The sequence below is a fragment of the Vicia villosa genome, linkage group LG5 (genome assembly GCF_029867415.1).
Source record: "Vicia villosa cultivar HV-30 ecotype Madison, WI linkage group LG5, Vvil1.0, whole genome shotgun sequence".
Classification (NCBI taxonomy): Eukaryota; Viridiplantae; Streptophyta; class Magnoliopsida; order Fabales; family Fabaceae; genus Vicia; species Vicia villosa.
The window spans coordinates 105,900,216-105,920,217 of NC_081184.1; the positions used below are offsets into that span (position 1 = coordinate 105,900,216).

Consider the following 20,002-nt stretch of genomic DNA (forward strand, 5'->3'; position numbering starts at 1 on the left):
TTGGGATTCAAATCAATCAAACTTCTGATGGAACATATGTTCATCAAACGAAGTATGTGAAAGAACTTCTGAAGAAGTTTAATCTTTCTGAAAGCAAAGAAGCCAAAACTCTTATGCATCCAACGTGTGTTCTAGGTAAGGATGAGGTAAGTAAAAAGGTAGATCAGAAGTTGTACAGAGGTATGATTGGATCTCTTCTATATTTAACTGCTTCTAGACCTGATATTTTATTCAGTGTTTGTTTGTGTGCAAGATTCCAACCAGATCCTAGAGAATCTCACTTAACAGCTGTTAAGAGAATTCTGAGGTATCTGAAAGGTACTACTAATGTTGGTTTAGTCTACAGAAGATCTAAAGAGTACAACTTAGTAGGATTTTGTGATGCTGACTATGCTGGAGATAGAGTTGAAAGGAAAAGCACTTCTGGAAGTTGTCAATTTCTTGGAAGTCACCTGATCTCCTGGTACAGCAAGAAGCAAGCTACCATTGCCCTCTCAACAACAGAAGCAGAATATGTTGTTGCTGCTGGTTGTAGCACACAAATGCTCTGGATGAAAAGTCAGTTAGAAGATTATCAGATATATAAGAGTAACATTCCCATCTTCTGTGATAATACTTCTGCTATATGTTTATCTAAGAATCCTATCTTACATTCCAGAGCTAAACATATTGAGATTAAACATCATTTTATTAGGGACTATGTTCAGAAGGGTGTTCTTTCTTTAAACTTTGTGGATACAGACCATCAATGGGCTGATATCTTTACAAAACCCCTTGCTGAAGATAGGTTTAAGTTCATTCTGAAGAATATTAGTATGGATTTATGCCCAGAATGAGAAGATGAGAAGTTCTAATGTATGGATTAGTTCTGAAATGACCTTGTGATTATCTTCTTATAAGAAGTTCTGATGGTGATCAATTAGAAGTTCTAATTTAGTCATCTCTGACGTTTCATTATCTAAGTTGATTCAGAAGTTCCTTTGAAGCAAAACAGCTGTCACCAGCTTTCCAGAAAATGAACACGTGTTCACTCTTTTTGGACAAGCATGCGTACAGTTGAGGAGACGCCGCCTTAGGTAACTGTGCAAATCATTTCATTTTTCACTTTATCTCTCCTAACGTCATTTCTCATTAAATGCATTTGATTCCATGTTTTCTGTAATCATATTCATTCAAACACATACTGCATTTCATTTCAAATCCGTCCCTTTATATACTCATCTCAGATTCATTTCAGTCTTTTTACATTCTCTCTCTTCATTCATCTCTCTCTTTCTATTTTTCTTTCTTTTTCTGCATAAACCCTAGTTTGTAACCGAATCTTCAATATATCTCCATGCTTTCTTCATCAAGTTCCTCAAGTAAAGAAGAAATGCCTTCTGCTCATCTTGTTTTTCGCAAGTATGGTTATGCTCCATTGAAGACATGCTCCATTCTTTCAACTGAACTGGATAACAGTTGAGAGATAAATATCTAATGCTTCTGGTATTGCATCTCGTCAAACTGGTTTGTTGAAGCCGTTCTACAAAGTTTGGGCTGAGATTATTCTAGGATCTCTCTATCATAGAAAGAGATCTTTTACCTCAACATATATCAATCCGGATCATAAGTATGCTCTTTTCTGCATTGGAAGAGGGATTGAAGTTAACATCTCACACATTCTATTTCAGAATTTGAAAGCAAGTATTGAAGAATCACGAGATGAAGAACGCAAGAAGTTTCCAAACTTCAAGAAGAATGCTATTCCCTTCGCCAGAATGATTTCAGACATTCTGATAGAAAGTGACTTGTTGGATCCTCTAAGAACTATTGGAACATCCAGGTTCTTTGGTGTCATTCAAGGATATGTTATGAATGGCTTTGATCTATAAAGGATGCGTCTTATTGAGAAGGTAACTTCTGTTCCAAGAATATTTCCAGATATTCTGACCAGAAGGGTTCCTGTTGAAGGCTTCGCTTCCTTGTTCAAAGAAGAGCTTAACAAGGCTGTTAAACGGTATTTGAAAAATTCTGTAATAGCTCAATCTTCTGTTGATCCTGCATGAATTCGAGGAAGAGTGCTTCCTTCTTTGGCTGAGCTGCAGCAGAAGGAACAGAAGAAGAAAGAAGCAAGTTTGAATAGAAAATCTTTAGAAAAAGAAGCTAAGCAAGCTAAGAAGCGGAAGATTACCTATGATCCTCTCAAAGTAAATTCCAAGGAATATCGAGAGAAGCGCATCAGGGATACTTTCCGTGCTTTAAGAGCTGGCAGTTCCTCTAAGCCAAAGCCTCCTTCTCCTAAACCTCAAAATACACTCACCATCCCAGATATTATCCAACCACCTCCTTCTCCTGTTATTCTTAATCCCCAACCACTAAATGTTTGTCCCCCAACACCTTCTGATATCCCCTCTTCATCTACCCTCACCACAGAATCTCCACCTTTTTTAACCCTTTCCTTACCTGACAGAGAATCCAACCCCCACTCTCTTTTTTACCCTGACTACTGCTTCACTTTTAACCCTCCTGAACCTACCATTCCCATTGATCTTGCTCTATTCAACATAAAGTTCAGCAAGAGAATGGAAGTTCTGAGAGCTGCTTATGACTCCAAGTTGGATCATGTTGCTACTCGAAGGCTATGGAATCGTTTCAGAAGGGAGTTTTGGAATGATGCACTGAACATCCAGAGGAGATGTGTTGCTGAAGCATCTGGATCTTCTGGTTACTATTTGGATCTTGATGATGGCAAGTATTATCATCAAATCAGAAACAGGAAACCTCTTGAGGAGAAGAAGTTCACTGATGAATTGGAAGATGAACCATGTCTGACTATGGTTGTTTGGAAGCCTCATTATTCGGTTCTGACTGGAGACTTCAAATGGTTATTCAACTGGTTAAGGATGAATCCTTCTGAGGAAGCACCAAATATGGTTATTCCTGAAGTTGTCTACCCTTCAGAAGTTGCTGCTCCCATTCCTCCAAAGAATCTGGCTGAGATTCTTCAAGCTTTGGAGAATGAAGATTCTGAGATCCCTGATCCAGAATATGCTAAAGTTGTTTCTGAGTCAGACTCAGATGTTGAGATGGAAGATGCTGAGAATCACCCTGCTGAAAATGATATTCTCACTTTAGATGCTGTTGCTAGTAATGCTATCCTTCTGAATGATAGTAGTACATCTTCTTCTGCTGAACCCTTTACTCTAGTGAACGCTATCAAGGCTCTTCAACAGAATCAAGAAGTTCTTGCTTCTCGCTTGGATAAGCATGATGTAGCACATGAAGAGTTCAGAGACTTCATGAAGAAGCAGAATGAAAGCACTGCTGGGATTCATGACATGCTGGCCAAGATTATGTCTAAGCTAGGCTAGTCGTAGTCTTTTTGTGTCTTAGTAGTCTCCTTGTTCTTGCATCTGTCTTCTTGCATCTCCTTTTGTATCTTCTGATAATTCTTCTGATTAAATCAATGAAAATTATCTTCTTTTCTCTCATATTGTTTGTTTTTCATCTGAATCTTTTTTGCTTTTTGATGTTATGACAAAAAGGGGGAGAAAATATGATAAATGATCTGATTTATATTATCAGTTGCTGGAAGTAAGTCTCCACATTTCTAACAGAATTTGCAAGTTCTCTGTCTTTGAGTGTTTTGTAGGATTGAAGACATTCTAAAAAGCTCAACATGAGAAGCAAAGACATGAGGAAAAGCAATTCTATATAGAAACTAGCTCATGGAAATTGAAGCAAGCTGAGTGCTGTGAAGCTTCAAGATCAGAAGCAAGAAGGAAGAATGTTCTGATATTCTTGTGATAGAATATGCTCTAACACATTCTTACTCCTTATATGTTCTGATACATTTTTTATATGCTCTGATACATATTTTATGTTCTGATGCATTTTATGTGTTCTGATACAATTTGTTTTGTGCTCTAACACATACTATGTGCTCTGATACATATTTTATGTTCTGATTCATTCATGCTCTGACTTTTGTCGTCTAGTTTGTTCTGAAACATTTCAGGACGTAGAGATACTCTGATGATGCTCTGGTACATTCAACAATGTTCTGATACAAGCTAGCATGCAATGATTCAAGAAGAAATTCAAAGCTCTGAAGCTGTCCTATGGAAGCAAGAAGCAGAAGCTCTGAATGTTCTGAAGTTCTAAGCATATGTGATCGTCTCAACTGAAATGGAAAATACTCAGGGAAGTCCTTTATTTATAAATTTCTTCCGGTATTTATTTCAGGGGGGGAATTATTTATCTCAGGGGGAGATTGTTAATCTCAGGGGGAGACATATTCACACACTATGTTTATATGCTTATGCTATAACTGTGTAATTGTCCTTAGCCGTCTGATATTCTGATTGCAAATTCATATCATTTATATATGTTTTTGTCATCATCAAAAAGGGGGAGATTGTTAGAACAAGATTTATTCTGATCAATATTCTTAGTTTTGATGATAACAATGTATATGAATTTTGTATGAGATAATGTGGTACTCTAATTCTATGCAATTTCCATTTTAAGAAATATATAAAGAGTATGCACAAAATCAGCGCAAGAAGCACTGACTCAGAAGGTTCAAGTATGCAACATCAGAACATGCTCTCGTAAGACATCAGAAGATGGTCAAGTAGAATCAGAACATGGTCTATTGAAGCATCAGAAGAACTTGAGATCAGAAGCAGAAGCATTGAAGTTCTCATGGTATCACGCTAGAAGCACTTCGAGGTCAGAAGACAAGAAGATGCTCTGCATCAAGCTGTTTGACTCTGATGATATTCAAACGTTGTTTACACAAACATCAGATCAGAAGCAAGTACAAGATGGCAGGCTACGCTGACTGACAAAAGGAACGTTGGAAGCTATTAAAGGCAACGTCAGTAGACACAGCAAAAGCAAGGCTCGAGGTAGTTGACAAAAGAGTGAAACATTAAATGCAATGCTGTACGGATCACGCAATGCATTAAATGATCCAAACGGTCATCTTCTCAAACGCCTATAAATAGAAGTTCTGATGAGAAGCTGAAGATAACACTTTGTGCAAACTTACAGAAACGCTGTCAAATTCTAAAAGCTCTCAAACTTCATCTTCAACCTCACTCCATTATAGTTGTAATATCTTAGTGAGATTAAGCTTAAACTTAAGAGAAAAATCACAGTTGTGATAATAGCTTATTAAGAAGCATTGTAACTCTTATAAGAATTTGTTTACATTCATTTGTAAGAACTAGAGGAGATCAAGTTGTGATCGGATTCTCTAGAAAGTCTTAAAGGGTATCTAAGCATTGTGTTCCTAGAGTGATCAGGTTGTGATCAGAATACTCTATAAGACTTAGAGGTTATCTAAGTGAAAAACCATTGTAATCTTGTGTGATTAGTGGATTAAATCCTCAGGTGAGGTAAATCACTCCAAGGGGGTGGACTGGAGTAGTTTAGTTAACAACGAACCAGGATAAAAATCATTGTGCAAATTGTTTTTATCTTAAGAGTTTTAAAACTACACTTATTCAAACACCCCTTTCTAAGTGTTTTTCTATCCTTCACAATTTCCTATCCATCACAACGAGTTAATTATATGTGTTCACAAATACTTTATGTTTATTGGCATATGTAAAAGTTACTGCAATTTTGTCATGAATTGAGTTTTAAGGATAAACTGAGTTCTAAGAAATGATATTTGATTATCTATTTATAAACATTTTTGTTTTACAATTGTGTGTATATTCCTACTGAAACTTGGATACAATTGTGTGTATCTTCCTACTGAAACATTTTTTTGGTGCTACAATATATTAAAAACTCCTATTAAAATTATAGTTTGTTTTAAATAAATTAGAAACTCCAATCCCTTCTAAATTGACAAAAATTTGTAGAATGTCGATGTTGGTTTGTGATTGGAGTCAATTCTTGCAGGGAATAGCCGACGACACTTTTGGATGCCAATGTTCGTAATTGAGTGATATTCAGCTTTTGGGTTCTATTTCTTTTCATGGAGAAGAAGATGAAATCAGAGAGAGATGTGTTTCTTTATAATAAAATTGCTTTGTTTCTTTACAGTTTTGTTTTCTGTTCAATTTTATCTTATCATGTTTTTTGACGTGAGAATAACCTTAATGTTGATGTATTATAATTATAGCAGTTCTTTCTTTTTTTTTTTTTTGGTAGAAATTATAGGATTGCATTGATCACCTATTACAGATGAATCGATTGCATTGATCACCTATTACAGATGAATCGATTTGCTTCATAGCAGTTCAATTATAATTAGTCTTCTTTTATAATTAACGGATATAATTATAGAATAAATTTATGCCATAATTATGATTAATCTCTTTTTATTTTTTATTTTTGTAATATGTGTATACCTTTTTAATCAATATTTGTTTCTTAATATCTAAATGCATTGTAATATATTTATATATTTTGTATTCTAAATATATAAGCAAATTATTTAATTTTCTTATATTATCAAAGGTTTATAATTAGACCTTCGCTTGATTGATGTTTATATTAGCACATCTATACAATGCTTATTTTATTTTAATTAATATTTTTTCAAAATCCTTATTTTTATATGTTAAAACTTTTTTTTCTCAAAATGATTTATTTTATCTATCTTTAATTTTTCCTTTATTTATTATATAACATTTTTGAAACAATAAAAATGGAAATCTATTATAACTATAAAACTCAAATTTTACTGCTTAATGCAATTAATTTGAAAGGTTTTACGGGAGATGAAAAGTGAAAACCCAATTTTTTTAGTTTTCCATTCAAATTTTTAATTTTCTTAAATCTTAAAGGTAGTTAAATGATAATTACAATAATAATGCTCCAGTTATCATTTAATGTAGACTTTAAGAAATTTTATTATTGAATGTAATTATTATTACTAAATTGAAAATTAAATAATTCCTCTTAAATGATAATTACAATAATAATGGTCAAGTTATTATTTAATGTAATGTAATTATTATTACTAAATTAAAAATTAAATAATTTCTCATAATTATTCTCTCCATTTTTTATTATATGTCGCTTTAGTCTTTTTATACATACCAAGAAAATCTTTAACTTTTGCTAATTTTGTTAATATATTATACGAATCATTATGATTTGACAATGAAATATTTAAACTGCACTTATTTCATCCAAAAAAAATAAATAAAATGTACGTGTCTTTCCACTGATCCCACTAATAAAATAAATTCTTATTATAAAATGAAAATAAAATAAAATTAACTTTTATTATTTTCTCTCTCTTGAAACTATGCCATTTTTTATAGTGATTCCTTATTTTTCTCACTGAAACACTAAACCACTTTAAAAAATTGTTAATTTTTTATACTAAATTAATCGTAATTTGATAATAAAAATATACTGTGTTTTTTAATTTACCACCATTAATAAAAAACTTCTTATTTTAAAATAAAAAAAATGAAATTCACATTATTATTTTCTTTCTCTTGAATAAAGTCATTATACTATTAGCAAAATTAAGATATGCATTATACGTGACAAATTTATATGTTTTGTATTATGAAAATAGTATTCAAAATTTTAATTTAATGTTCAAACATATAATTTTTAGTATTCAAAATTTAAGTGGTTGTTGTTATTAAATTTATTTTTCTTTTTAAAATTTTTGTAATATATTAACTATAAATAAAACTATTATGAAAAATTATTTTGTAATTATTTAGATTCTTATTTGAGATAAAATTTATTTTGAAATTATTTAGACTTTTATAGAAATGTTCATAAAACAAAACAAAATTAATTGAGATTTTGTAATTTTTTAAAACTTATGCAATAACTAAAAATTTTCAGAATTTTTTCAAATTAACTTCATAATTGCAATCATGTTAAAAATATGTTAATGAGTAGTGATAAAAATTTAATGATAAATGGTATCATAAAAAATAATGATAAAAGATAAAAATTTATTAATATAGTCAATTTTATAAATTGAATAAACTACGATTGTTTTTATAAACGGGAATAAGTTACAAAGCATTTTAAATTTGAGATTTTATATTTATTACACTATTTAATGGAGACTACTTAATGTGATTATTTTAAATATATGAGAATAAGTATATATTATTTACCATACATTGGTTTTAAATTTCTATTTTTTTATAATTGTACATAGATCTAATTACTCTATTAAAATATTCACATTTTTTATTATTTGTTTAATTTTTAAATATTTTAAGTATTCATCAAACATAGAAACTTTTAATATTTGACGGGAGATGTCATACATTTTAGGTTTGGAAAAAATGAGCTAATATCTCAAATAGGTTTAATAAATTTTATTCTCTAACTATGTTTAATTTCTTAATTAAAATTATATTTTTTAAACTTATAAAATTATATATTTTTTATATTATAATAATATACATTAAATGTAGAAACTCTTAAGCATTTAACGATAGTTGTTATACATTTTCGTTTGAGAAAATGGGCTAATATCTCAAATAGGTTTAATAAATTTTTAGAATTAACTCATTTGGATTCAACTGAGATTTCTTAACTCATCTGAATTGACGGGTAAATGTGAATGTATCTATGAGATATCAGTGATTGACGGATCGTTTTAATGTCTATCTTTTAACTATTTCTTTTGTTACTGTTTTATATATTTGAAGTTATAAAATTAATTGACGGGTAGATGTGAATATATCTATGAGATATCAGTTATTGATTGAAATTACGTGAATATTTATGAACTGCAAAATAAGTTATATTATGTTTGATATTCCAAACACATCAATTAAATTTTGATAAATTATAAGTTATAAATATATTAATGAAATCTAACTGAAAATATGATGTCATATTTAGTAATTTAGTCATTGATACGTGTAATATGAATCCATGTGTTTATTGTTTTTACTTAAAGAGCTGTATTACTAGCTCTTTCATGGTTAACTATTATGTTTTTGGGATTAACATTGACTAAAATTTATTTGCATTTTGGTTAAATATATATGGTGGATTTATATAAAAGAACTTTACAAGTGATATTTGGATACATGTAATGTGAAATCTGGACCAGACCCGTGCGATAGCACGGGTTTCCTACTAGTTAGAATACGTAAAATGTTTTTTATTGCAAACAAACTTATTATAAAAGCTTGGAATATGTAAAAAAATTTAGAATAATAATGAGGATTGAATTAATTAAATAATAAAATAATTATTTAGTTGAAATTACGTTTAAGGGTACAAAATAAGGTTGTTAAACTGTTTTAATTAGGTTAATTAGGTACTTTTGTTAGTATATTAATTTCTTATATTAGTATTAGTATTAGACTATTTTCTCTGTTTCTATTCATAAAAAAAGTTTGCATTTTAAATACATTGAATAACCAATGTATCCACAATATATAAATCAAATACATGAGTTATTCAAACCAAGTAATTGAGCTCGGGCGGTAAACGATCTCTTGTTCAGGAACGAAGGTTCGGAGAATACCGAATTTGATTTAGTTATTCAATAAATTTAAAAAGTAAATTTTTTCTTATAAGTTAGACAAGAGACAGAATTACATAACTATCTTTTGGTTAAAGATATCATTCAAAGTCATTAGTTAGATCCAACAGTCAATTTATTAGGTCGTTTGACGAACATTGCATAGTAATAGCGTAATATAAATTGAAACTTAGACCAAGTTTAAAATAAATTATATAGTATTTTAATTAATTTTAAAATATTAAGTATAACTAAATATTTTTTGTAATACATAATTATATTTATTTTGCTTATATACAAAATCCAGATAATCATGAGTCATGATTCTTTAGGTTATCATTAATTATTTCAAAGATAAATTTATATTAAAAAATAGTAATTTCTAAGGTTCTAGAAAATTGAATCCCAAAAAAATATTAAACAGATCATTTTTAAGATAATATTTTTAATATTTAAAATAACTTAACATTTAAAAAAATAATACCTAATAAAGTTGGCATTTATCAATAATTAATTAATGGTTTTAAAAATAAAAATGACGATGTATGCACGACTTTCTTTTCCGAAATCTATTCTACAATATTATAGTCAACAACGGGGCTATGTCATAACTCATCACGCAACAAAACCCGTTTTCACGCATCTAAAAAACTCACGACCTTTCAGAATAGTATTTTTTTATTCCATTATTTCCCATTTTTCTCCGTCGCTCATTCGTCATTCACGAAACCTACCTCACCTACCCAACGATCAACCACACAGTGAATTTAGTCACTTACACGTGTATATTCATCTTAACCTTCGACTCTTCAAATCAACAATAACCGTACGATTCAAACCATCCAACGGTTAACAGTATAGCTACTAGAACTTTCGCTTCTTCCTTCCCCTTTATATTACGTGTTCTTCATTTCTAACACACGCTCTTCACTCTTGGCTCGTGCTCTCCTCGTGTCACTAGGGTTTATCGTTGTTGCTCTCTTCTTCTTAGATTTCGAGGTTCGAATCGCTTTCGATTTTAATTCTGCTTTTTCTTCGTTATAGTAATTGTAGAATAATCGAATCGCTTCTTGAATCGTTTTTTTAGTGATTAGATCCATGTTTTGTTCTTGTTTTTACTTCGATTTGTTCATACACGCGATGATCTGTTACTGTTATGTGATTTGTGAATTTTTGTTTGATTTTGATGTAGAATCGTTAAGCTATGGGAAAATCTTACCCTACCGTTAGTGCCGATTACCAGAAGGCCATTGAAAAGGCTAAGAGGAAGCTCAGAGGTTTCATCGCTGAGAAGAAATGCGCTCCTCTAATTCTCCGTTTGGCGTAAGTTTTATAATCTGCTTATTTTTATAGGATAATCGATTTGTGAGATTTTGATTTTGTAATTTTTGTGATTAAGTCTGTGTGTAATTTTTTGTTGATGATTTTCGTTGTGATTATTTTTTTGTGATGGTTTGTTTGTGTAGATGGCATTCTGCTGGTACTTTTGATTCGAAGACAAAGACTGGTGGTCCTTTCGGAACCATTAAGCACCAAGCTGAGCTTGCTCATGGTGCTAACAACGGTCTTGATATCGCTGTTAGGCTTTTGGAGCCTCTTAAGGAGCAATTCCCTATTGTGAGCTATGCTGATTTCTACCAGGTTGGTAATTTTTTTCTGTGTGCTTTGGTTTTAGGTTTGAGGTTATGTGATTGTTTAGTTTTTGTGATTACATGGTTGATGGTTTATTTTAATGGTAACACAGCTGGCCGGTGTTGTTGCTGTTGAGGTCACTGGTGGACCTGAAGTTCCTTTCCATCCCGGTAGGGAGGTATGTTTGACCACTACTGATACATGAGATCGCATTTGTAATGTTTATCAATCTCATTTACATGATTGATAAATCAATTATTGCTTTTAACTTTACTGGTTTTATAATGATTGAATTCATATCAGTGGATACTTTTTTTTAACATGATAAGTGTGTGGTTATTCTTTTATAACATACTATTATATTTATGTAAGCAAATTATGGTTGAATCTTTTTACACAGTAGTGATGATGTATCCTTTATCTTTCTTTTTTACTTTATTCATAAAGCTATTGGAAGCTAATATCAGTCCTTTTGTTTTGTTTTTTATATCAGGACAAGCCTGAGCCACCTCCAGAGGGTCGCTTGCCTGATGCCACCAAGGGTCAGTGTTTTTATAATTGTGATGTGAATTAATTCATATGTTTTATTGTATTTGTTTGGCTTAGGATTTGTTCTTGATTATTGCAGGTTCTGACCATTTGAGGGATGTGTTTGGAAAAGCTATGGGGCTTAGTGATCAGGACATTGTTGCTCTATCTGGTGGTCACACCATTGTAAGTCATTACTTTAAGCTTTCTTCTAGTATTATAGTTGTATTAATAAGATTTGCATAATCATATAGTACATTATGATTGTGCAATTCAGGATGTGGTTGGTAATATTACAAGCTGTATAATTAAGCTGACCTTTGTAAATGTTATATATAATGATGTATTCTCAATGCTGTGTGGTCTTGACTGTTTTGGTTATGCTTAATGTAATTGGTAGGGAGCTGCACACAAGGAGCGTTCTGGATTTGAGGGACCATGGACTTCTAATCCTCTCATTTTTGACAACTCATACTTCACGCAAGTCTTTTGAAACTTTTTCTTTCAACCTTGTCCCCTTTTATCCAGTTTAAAATTATCTCTATTGACAATATTATTGATAAATGTACAGTGAGTTGTTGACTGGTGAGAAGGATGGCCTTCTTCAGTTGCCAAGTGACAAGGCACTTTTGTCTGACTCTGTATTCCGCCCTCTTGTTGAGAAATATGCTGCGGTATGTATATCTCCACAATCTTTTTTAATAATGAAGTTCTGTATAAAATTATAATGTCTGCTATTAAGCTATTAAAATAATTCTCATCTGTCAATGTTGGCAGGACGAAGATGCCTTCTTTGCTGATTATGCCGAAGCACATCTTAAGCTCTCAGAGCTTGGGTAAGTCATATCTTATCATTAAAATTTGAAGCTTATGAACATACTTGGTGGTATACCTTTGTTATTTTAGTTGTGGATTGTGTCTATTAGGGAATTGATTCATTTATATATTTTTACCTTGCAGATTTGCTGAAGCCTAAGTGATAGAAGTTGTTTGGTGTTTAGAGAGGCGTTGTGCTCTGAATCTTTACATAAATTTCGTAGAAATTGCTCTTATCTTCAATGTGGATTCATCTTAGTTGGGTAGCATTTTGGTTGTATTTTGGAAGTTTGATTGTTTTCTCTATTGTTGAACCTCGGTTTAATAACATTGTTAAGTGGTAATGCCCAGCTAAATTGGTTTCCTGTTAATAACTTCCGCGACATATCCAAAGCTTTTGTGTTTTCCTGTTAATAACTCGTCGGTTGAAATTTCATGTGAAGTGGTAATGCCCAGCTAAATTGGTTTTTATACTCTTTAATATCACTTCCGGGACATATCCAAAGCTTTTGTGGTTTCCTGTTAATAACTCGTCGGTTGAAATTTCATGTGAAGTGGTCAATTTATCTATTTAGTAAAATTTGAAACATCATCCATTGGTAAAAATCAATGAAAGATATTGTTTATTAGATCATTGGGGAAGAAGATAACAACACTTAACTCTTTTTTAATAAACTATTAACATGTTGGGGGTCAAGTAACATATTTGCCCTTTGCAAAGTTGGTGAATTGTGATCGACTATTAAATGTTATAAACAATATCAATCACAAACCTTGCCCATATCAATTTCGCTGTAGAAAAAAAGATTAAAACAAGGTTGCACTAATGGTTAGTTATATAGTGATTTTAATTTAACAAGTTATACCTTAAAAAGCAAAACATTTAAGAATAGATTTATTAAGGGTTTTTAACTTGGAGATTAATTTCAGACCCTTACGGTCTTTGAGTTGGAATCTTATTAAAGAGATGTAGTTTAGATACTTATAAAAGAAAGAGAACGGAGGGATTAATAGTTGGTGGATTTTATCGAAAGAGGGTCCCGAGAATGGAGGGATTAATAGTTGGTGGATTTTAACGAAATAGAGTTTCGAATTTGGGGTTTTAAGTAAGTTGTGCTAAATGGTTGCGACACTAGTTTCTAGAATGATAGGTGATATGTCACAATAGGTTTTAAGTATAATTGGCTATCCCTAAGAATAGTAAAATTATTGATGTTGGTTGCAAGAAGTATTAAGTATATTTGGTTATCCTCAAGGATAAGTAGAGTTATTGATGTTGGTTGCAAGAACTAAGAAGTATTAAGTAAAGTTATTGATGTTGGTTGCAAGAAGTATTAAGTATATTTGGTTATCCTCAAGGATAAGTAAAATTATTAATGTTGGTTGCAAGAAGTATTAAGTATATTTGATTATCCTCAAGGATAAGTGAAGTTTAATGTTGGTTGCAAGAAGTTACAAGTAATTGGTTATCCTCAAGGATATGTAAAGTTATTGATGTTGGTTGCAACACTAGCTTCAGGTCTAGAGAGTTGCTAAATCAGAATGAAGAGAAAAATTTAAGGAAATTTTTTTATAGACTTCATCTTTATTCATCTTTATTGTTCATCCGCGGTGAAATTCTCAAAATGTTCCTATATTTCGGAAATGTATTTTCGAAGTTAAAAAAAAGAGTGATTTTGGAAATGCATATCTCAAAATACTTTTTTTTACTTAAAAAAAATTATTTTGAAAATACATTTTCGAAAACACCATTTCGGAGATGCATTTTCGAAAAAATGCGCATTTTGCTGTTTAAACAAAACAGCCTCCCCCATTTCCATTTTACTCTAAATTTCTCAAATCTCTAAATTACTCAAGCATTTGCAGAAGCACCCTACAAAGACTACTTCAAAGAACATCAAATTGCTCTCCAACATTCAAAGACCGCTTCTAAAACACTTCCAACAACACTTCAAATATGTAAAAGTTTTTAAAACTTGAAATTTAAAATTGAAATTGATATTAGGGGTGTTAGAAATTAGTATAATGTAGTACATTTAAGTTATTATATGTCACTGTATTTACTTAGATAGAAAAAAATTTGATTTTGATGCACTTAGGGCAAGGATTGGAAGTTATGCAAAAATGGAGTTCGCAGGCAGGTTTCGTAAGTGCATTTTCGAAAACACCTCCTTGACCAGTTTCGGAAATGCACTTTCGAAATTAAGCCAGAAATGTTTTTATTTTATTTTCTTGATTGTTTCGCATTCTTATGGATTTCAATTTTTTCAAGAAAATGACAGGCAACCCGCACAACTTAGATAGAGCAGAGAGATCCTGACAGCGTCGGCTAGATGCGAGCGGACGTCACAGCTGGCATCGACGTAGGGACGGGGTAGAGTACGAGTATCCGTTCAGATGGATGAGCTTGGTTCCTCATTTGGATCGAGGAGTCGGCTGGCTCGGGTGTCTTCTTCCCATCAGGAGGTACGGGAGGATGAGGAGAAGGTGATACCTGGTGTTAACCCTCCGCACGGGGAGGAGGAGGAGGAGGAGGAGCAGGGCTATCCGGGAGGGCCTAGGGACACTTCCTTGCTTATTTACTACCACGACCACGTCGCTCAGCATTTCCGTAGCTGTTGCCTATTTATTTGTTAGTCTTGACTTTTTTTTATATTCGGGTTGTATTATTTTGACATTTTCTTACTATTATATATATATATATATAAATATAATATTAGTATTTTATTCCAATTTGCGTGTTATATTTAGTTTATATCAAGCATTGTTACATTGAGCGTTGTCGTTTAATATAGAATACAGGACTAAACATTGTTTAGAAAACAAAAAAAAAAGTAGGTTCTGCATATTTCAGAAATGCATTTCTGAAACACCAAAAAAAATGTGAAATTGATGTTTTTAGAGATGCATCTCCAAAAACACCCCTCAATTGATGTTTTCGGAGATACATCTTTGAATTCTGGGAAAATTTGGAGAATTTTTTTCTTCAAAGATACATCTCCGAAATAGGGGTATTATGGGATTTTCGCTGGAGATTCTCCCCATAAAAGGTCTACAAAGATATTTTCAAATTTAATTTCTTTGAGAAAAACTATTCTGGAAGGAGTGGAATGTAAAAAGTTACAGAGGAAGAATTTAATGTTCTATATTATAACTTAATAAGTTAATTCAATAAAACCTCATAAAATATTTGTCAGATTAAATTGTGATTTTAGATGATTTTTATTTATTTTAAAAATTTGAGACGCTCTGATTTCAATATAATAGTGAAACATATTTAGACAAATTCAAAGGATTGAGTAGCAGGAGGGTAAAGACGTAAGTAGTGAGAATGAGGGCTATTTTGACCGGTTGTGTTTGGATAATTTTAGAGCAAAGAATGATAAGAACTATCTGAATATAAGTATTTGTGTTGAGAATTTTGTTGAAGAAATAAAGCAAATGTTATGAAGTAGCTTTATTTATAAATTTAGCTCACCTCTTCAAATAAAAAAACATTTAATTTAACATAGTTCTAGAAGAAAAAAAAAGTCCACTGTTCACTGTAATTTCAATTTCCAATTCAAATTTCTCACTTAGGGATAAATTCATTTCAATTTTCTAGAAAATCTATAAAGCAGCAGACCTAATATCTCTTTTCCACTTCATCCCATTAAACTAGTGAATGTAAAAGCTTGTGTCATAAGAAAAATATATGAATAGTATTAGAGTAAATAAAACCGTGTAACTGTTTTGGTAAAAGTTATACAAAGTTGGTTTGGGTAGTTAAGCAAGTTAGTTAGTTTGTAACTAACTCTATGCCATGTATAAATATATCCACATTATTCCTTTGTAAAACAATGAACTAATATCAGCAATTACAAGAAAATCTTGTAATGCAATTATCTTTAGTCTTCTAGTTTCTTTGCTTCTAATATCTTCTCTTTCCTTTATAGAAGTCTGAATGGCTGATTGTGAAAGTTCTTATTTAGTTTACAAAATATGTTTCGATTTTTAAAGCTGTATCTTCGTATTGCAAATTCAACATCCTCACACCTTCGCATCAAAGGGGTCAATCAAACTCTAAGAAAACGATTTTCTATTTTGGAATCAACATTTTGAAGGTGTAGTCATGACTCACAAGTTCTACAAAGTGGTATTTAATTCTTACATTTCTCCCATGTTCAAAATTGATGTTGATGGAGTTGACAACATCGTCTCCGTAAAGTATGAGTCTTGGATAATTTAAAAACAAACCCTATTCATTTGGCTTCTATCAATAATTTTTGAAGTTGTTCTTTCTCAAATTCTATCTTGTAATTTGGGACATATGCACGAACACTCATTCACTGATGAAAGCCAAAGTTCATCAATTAAGATCCGAATTAAAGATCACAAATAAGTGAAATTAATTGATTTTTTTTTTTTTTACGTATCACAACCATAACTGATTTGTTGCTTGCGATTGATGATCCTATTTTTAAAAGGCACTAAGTTAATGCAATTCTTCAAAAATGACTTAAAGAATAAAATCCATTCATATTTTATATATAATATAACAAATTTGCTATTTATTAGGAGTGAATTGCAGAGAGCCGTTGAATGTACTTGCAGTTGAGATTCTTTGTGATCAATGGGACAATAACTCTCGTGTACTAAGAAGGTCCAGGAAAGAATATGTCCCCTCTGGGGTGGTCGGGCAGGGTTGATATGACAGGTCTAGAACATTTTCCCCAAAGCCATTGTCTGTGCGCAACATGGTAAGGGTTTTGTTGTATCAATCTCAGATGCCGACAACTCCATCAATCATCTTTAGACCAACGACAAAAAATATTTCAGTTTCTTAGAGATTCATGCATTTAATGCTCCATGTTTCAAAACGTCTTTTTTGTAGTATCATTATCACAACTCTAAGGAACCAAAACTCTTGAGTACTTCGTATAAATAATTTGACACATTTGGTGGAATCTTCTTGCATGCAAGATAATAATCTTTGAAGAGTTAGTGCTACTTGCTTTTAGTGATTCTTCAATTTATCAACTATCTTTTTCTGTGGCATTTGAAAAAGTTAGTATATTATCAACAAGAAATCACATAAAAGTACTCACCAATCTGTTTACCCTAAAATTTGGTAAACAAGCACTAGTTTTTTAAATAGATTACTTGTAGGATCAACTAGATTGATCTTAAGACATATGTTCTAAAAGTTTGTTGATTTATTATGTAGTTTTTTTTTAAATAAAAAACAGTGACTTCGACCTCATTGAAATCTCTAAAATAAATGCAAGACTGAAAGTGAATGCTGAAAAATATAAAAATTTTCGAAAGGAAATAAATGCTAGATATAAATTTAATGAAGACTTTTGCAAAAAAATTAAAAGCGGTGTTTGTGGCAAACATGGGTTATACTTGTTTTGATAAATAATTGGCTATAGTTATTTTCATAAATAATTGAAAGAAGTAATAATAAAATAGGTTAATTAATAAGATAAAAATAATAAAGAAATAAAGAAATAAATATAAATTAAAAATATGAAATTATAAAATCATTCTCAATTTCGGCATTAAAATTGTTAAAGAAATTTAACAACTTTAATATATAGGATTACCTCACTATCTAACGGCATTTTACTACCTTATAATGAAGTTTCTTGGCACCAGTAACAACTCTTTGATGTAATTGTGTATTTAATGTTGTAATGGAGGAAAAACAATTAATTTTAAGTCTATACTAGAACAAAATTTTTTTTATTAAAAATATTTTGTATTTTTTTATTATCATAAATGTGAAATAGAAAACAATAATTTAAAAATAATAAATATAACATTACAATTGAAAATTAAATAAATTTTTGTTTGAATAAAGCAAAATTAATTTCTATCATTATGAATCAAAAGTTCAATACAAAGAGGAACAAGATGAATAATACTATGTCTAATCTAAAAATTGGCCGCTTTCGCTAACGAGTGGACAACCATCTTCACTCGACGTTTGATAAACTCAACCTCAAAGTTGGGAAAATTATGTAACAATAGCTTAATAACTAATAATAGAATAAAACTCAGAATTGCCATTGATGTTGGCACGAAAGGCTTGCACCACTCGAAGAGAGTCACTTTCAAAAACAACTCGATCAAAATTCAGATCTATAGCTCTTTGGATTGCTTCTTTGAGCGCTAAGGCTTCCGTTTCGATGATGGAAAGATTATCGACATCTCAATCCACACTGTAATAAGAAAGTTACCAGAGTTATCACGAACACACCAACCTCTGTTCGAAGTTCCACAATTCTTGTTGAAACCCACATCCACATTACACTTGAGCCAACCAAGAGATGGCGGAGTCCACTCCAAGTTAACACATGGTGATGGCCGTTCTCATTATCATGGATATGTTGGGCCGAAAACCATTCCTGCCACTTATGGAATGCAAGCCAACCAAGCTAAGAAACCTTCTCTCGTTCATTATTCCAAATAAATTCATTCATATTCTTCCACATTACCTCTATCATAACTGCAACTCTACCACCAGTATTCATATCATCTCTGCCGCAAATATCAAGAATAATCGACTTTACATCATGTAAAGAGTGCAATCGGTGATCAATAATATTATTCAAGCCTGCTGCCCTCCAGGATTGATTCATTTATGAACATTCAAAGAAGATGTGCCAATCATCCTCGATATTATTATCGTTAAACAAACACTCTCCGGCACAGGGGACATGATGCTGACAAAGTCTCAGCTGAGACGGAAGACAATCCTGACAAATTCTCTACAACAAATGTTTAACTCTAGAAAGAGTTTTAATATTTTATAGGCTATTCCAATTAAACATATTAACCGAATTTAAACATTTCTTCTATAAATATTGAAGGAAACTAATTTTAAAATGTTAACAAGCTTTTTAAGAGTTAAGAAATTATTAATTCTATTTTGAGAAAGTATTAAATTTGTTTTTAAGAAAAAAAGAAAATATTAAATTACTTAAAATAACACACACACACACACACATATATATATATATATATATATATATATATATATATATATATATATATATATATATATATATATATATATATATATATATATATATATATATATATATATATATATATATATATATAGGAGGGATCAAATTACACCCGAAGAGTTACACCACGAGTTACACTCGTTCAATAACTACATCTCGAAATAATATTTTTTAAATTCAACCGTTGGATTGAAACATAATATCATATAGATCATTCCTATAAAGTTTGAGCTTAATCTATAATGATTTACTATATCATTGAATAACATCAAAATTAACGTTATATGAAAGCTCATTTTGACGTTAATATTTGGATATCTTGATGATATAGTAAATCATTATAGATTAAGCTCAAACTTTATAGGTATGATCTATATGATGTTATGTTTCAATCCAACGGTTGAATTTAAAAAATATTATTTCGAGATGTAGTTATTGAACGAGTGTAACTCGTGGTGTAACTCTTCGGGTGTAATTTGATCCCTCCTCATATATATATATATATATATATATATATATATATATATATATATTGGTTAAATAT

General features: G+C 31.0%; 1 protein-coding gene across 1 annotated transcript; it reads left to right on the forward strand.

Annotated features, from left to right (window-relative positions):
* Nucleotides 1-10,306: 10,306 nt before the first annotated feature.
* Nucleotides 10,307-12,913, forward strand: LOC131601943 (L-ascorbate peroxidase, cytosolic-like). Its single transcript, XM_058873877.1, has 10 exons — nt 10,307-10,465; nt 10,659-10,789; nt 10,933-11,107; nt 11,211-11,276; nt 11,592-11,640; nt 11,727-11,812; nt 12,027-12,110; nt 12,202-12,300; nt 12,404-12,462; nt 12,587-12,913. Exons 2-10 carry the CDS (start codon nt 10,671-10,673, stop codon nt 12,600-12,602), a joined length of 753 nt encoding a protein of 250 aa, XP_058729860.1. The 5' UTR covers nt 10,307-10,465; nt 10,659-10,670; the 3' UTR covers nt 12,603-12,913.
* The last annotated feature ends 7,089 nt before the right edge of the window (nt 12,914-20,002 follow it).

Coding starts and splice junctions, on each gene's coding strand:
- LOC131601943 (XM_058873877.1), top strand. CDS start 10,671: ATGGGAAAATCTTACCCTACCGTTAGTGCCGATTACCAGAAGGCCATT. Junction 11,108..11,210: donor GCTATGCTGATTTCTACCAG/GTTGGTAATTTT, acceptor ATGGTAACACAG/CTGGCCGGTGTTGTTGCTGT. Junction 11,813..12,026: donor TATCTGGTGGTCACACCATT/GTAAGTCATTAC, acceptor TGTAATTGGTAG/GGAGCTGCACACAAGGAGCG.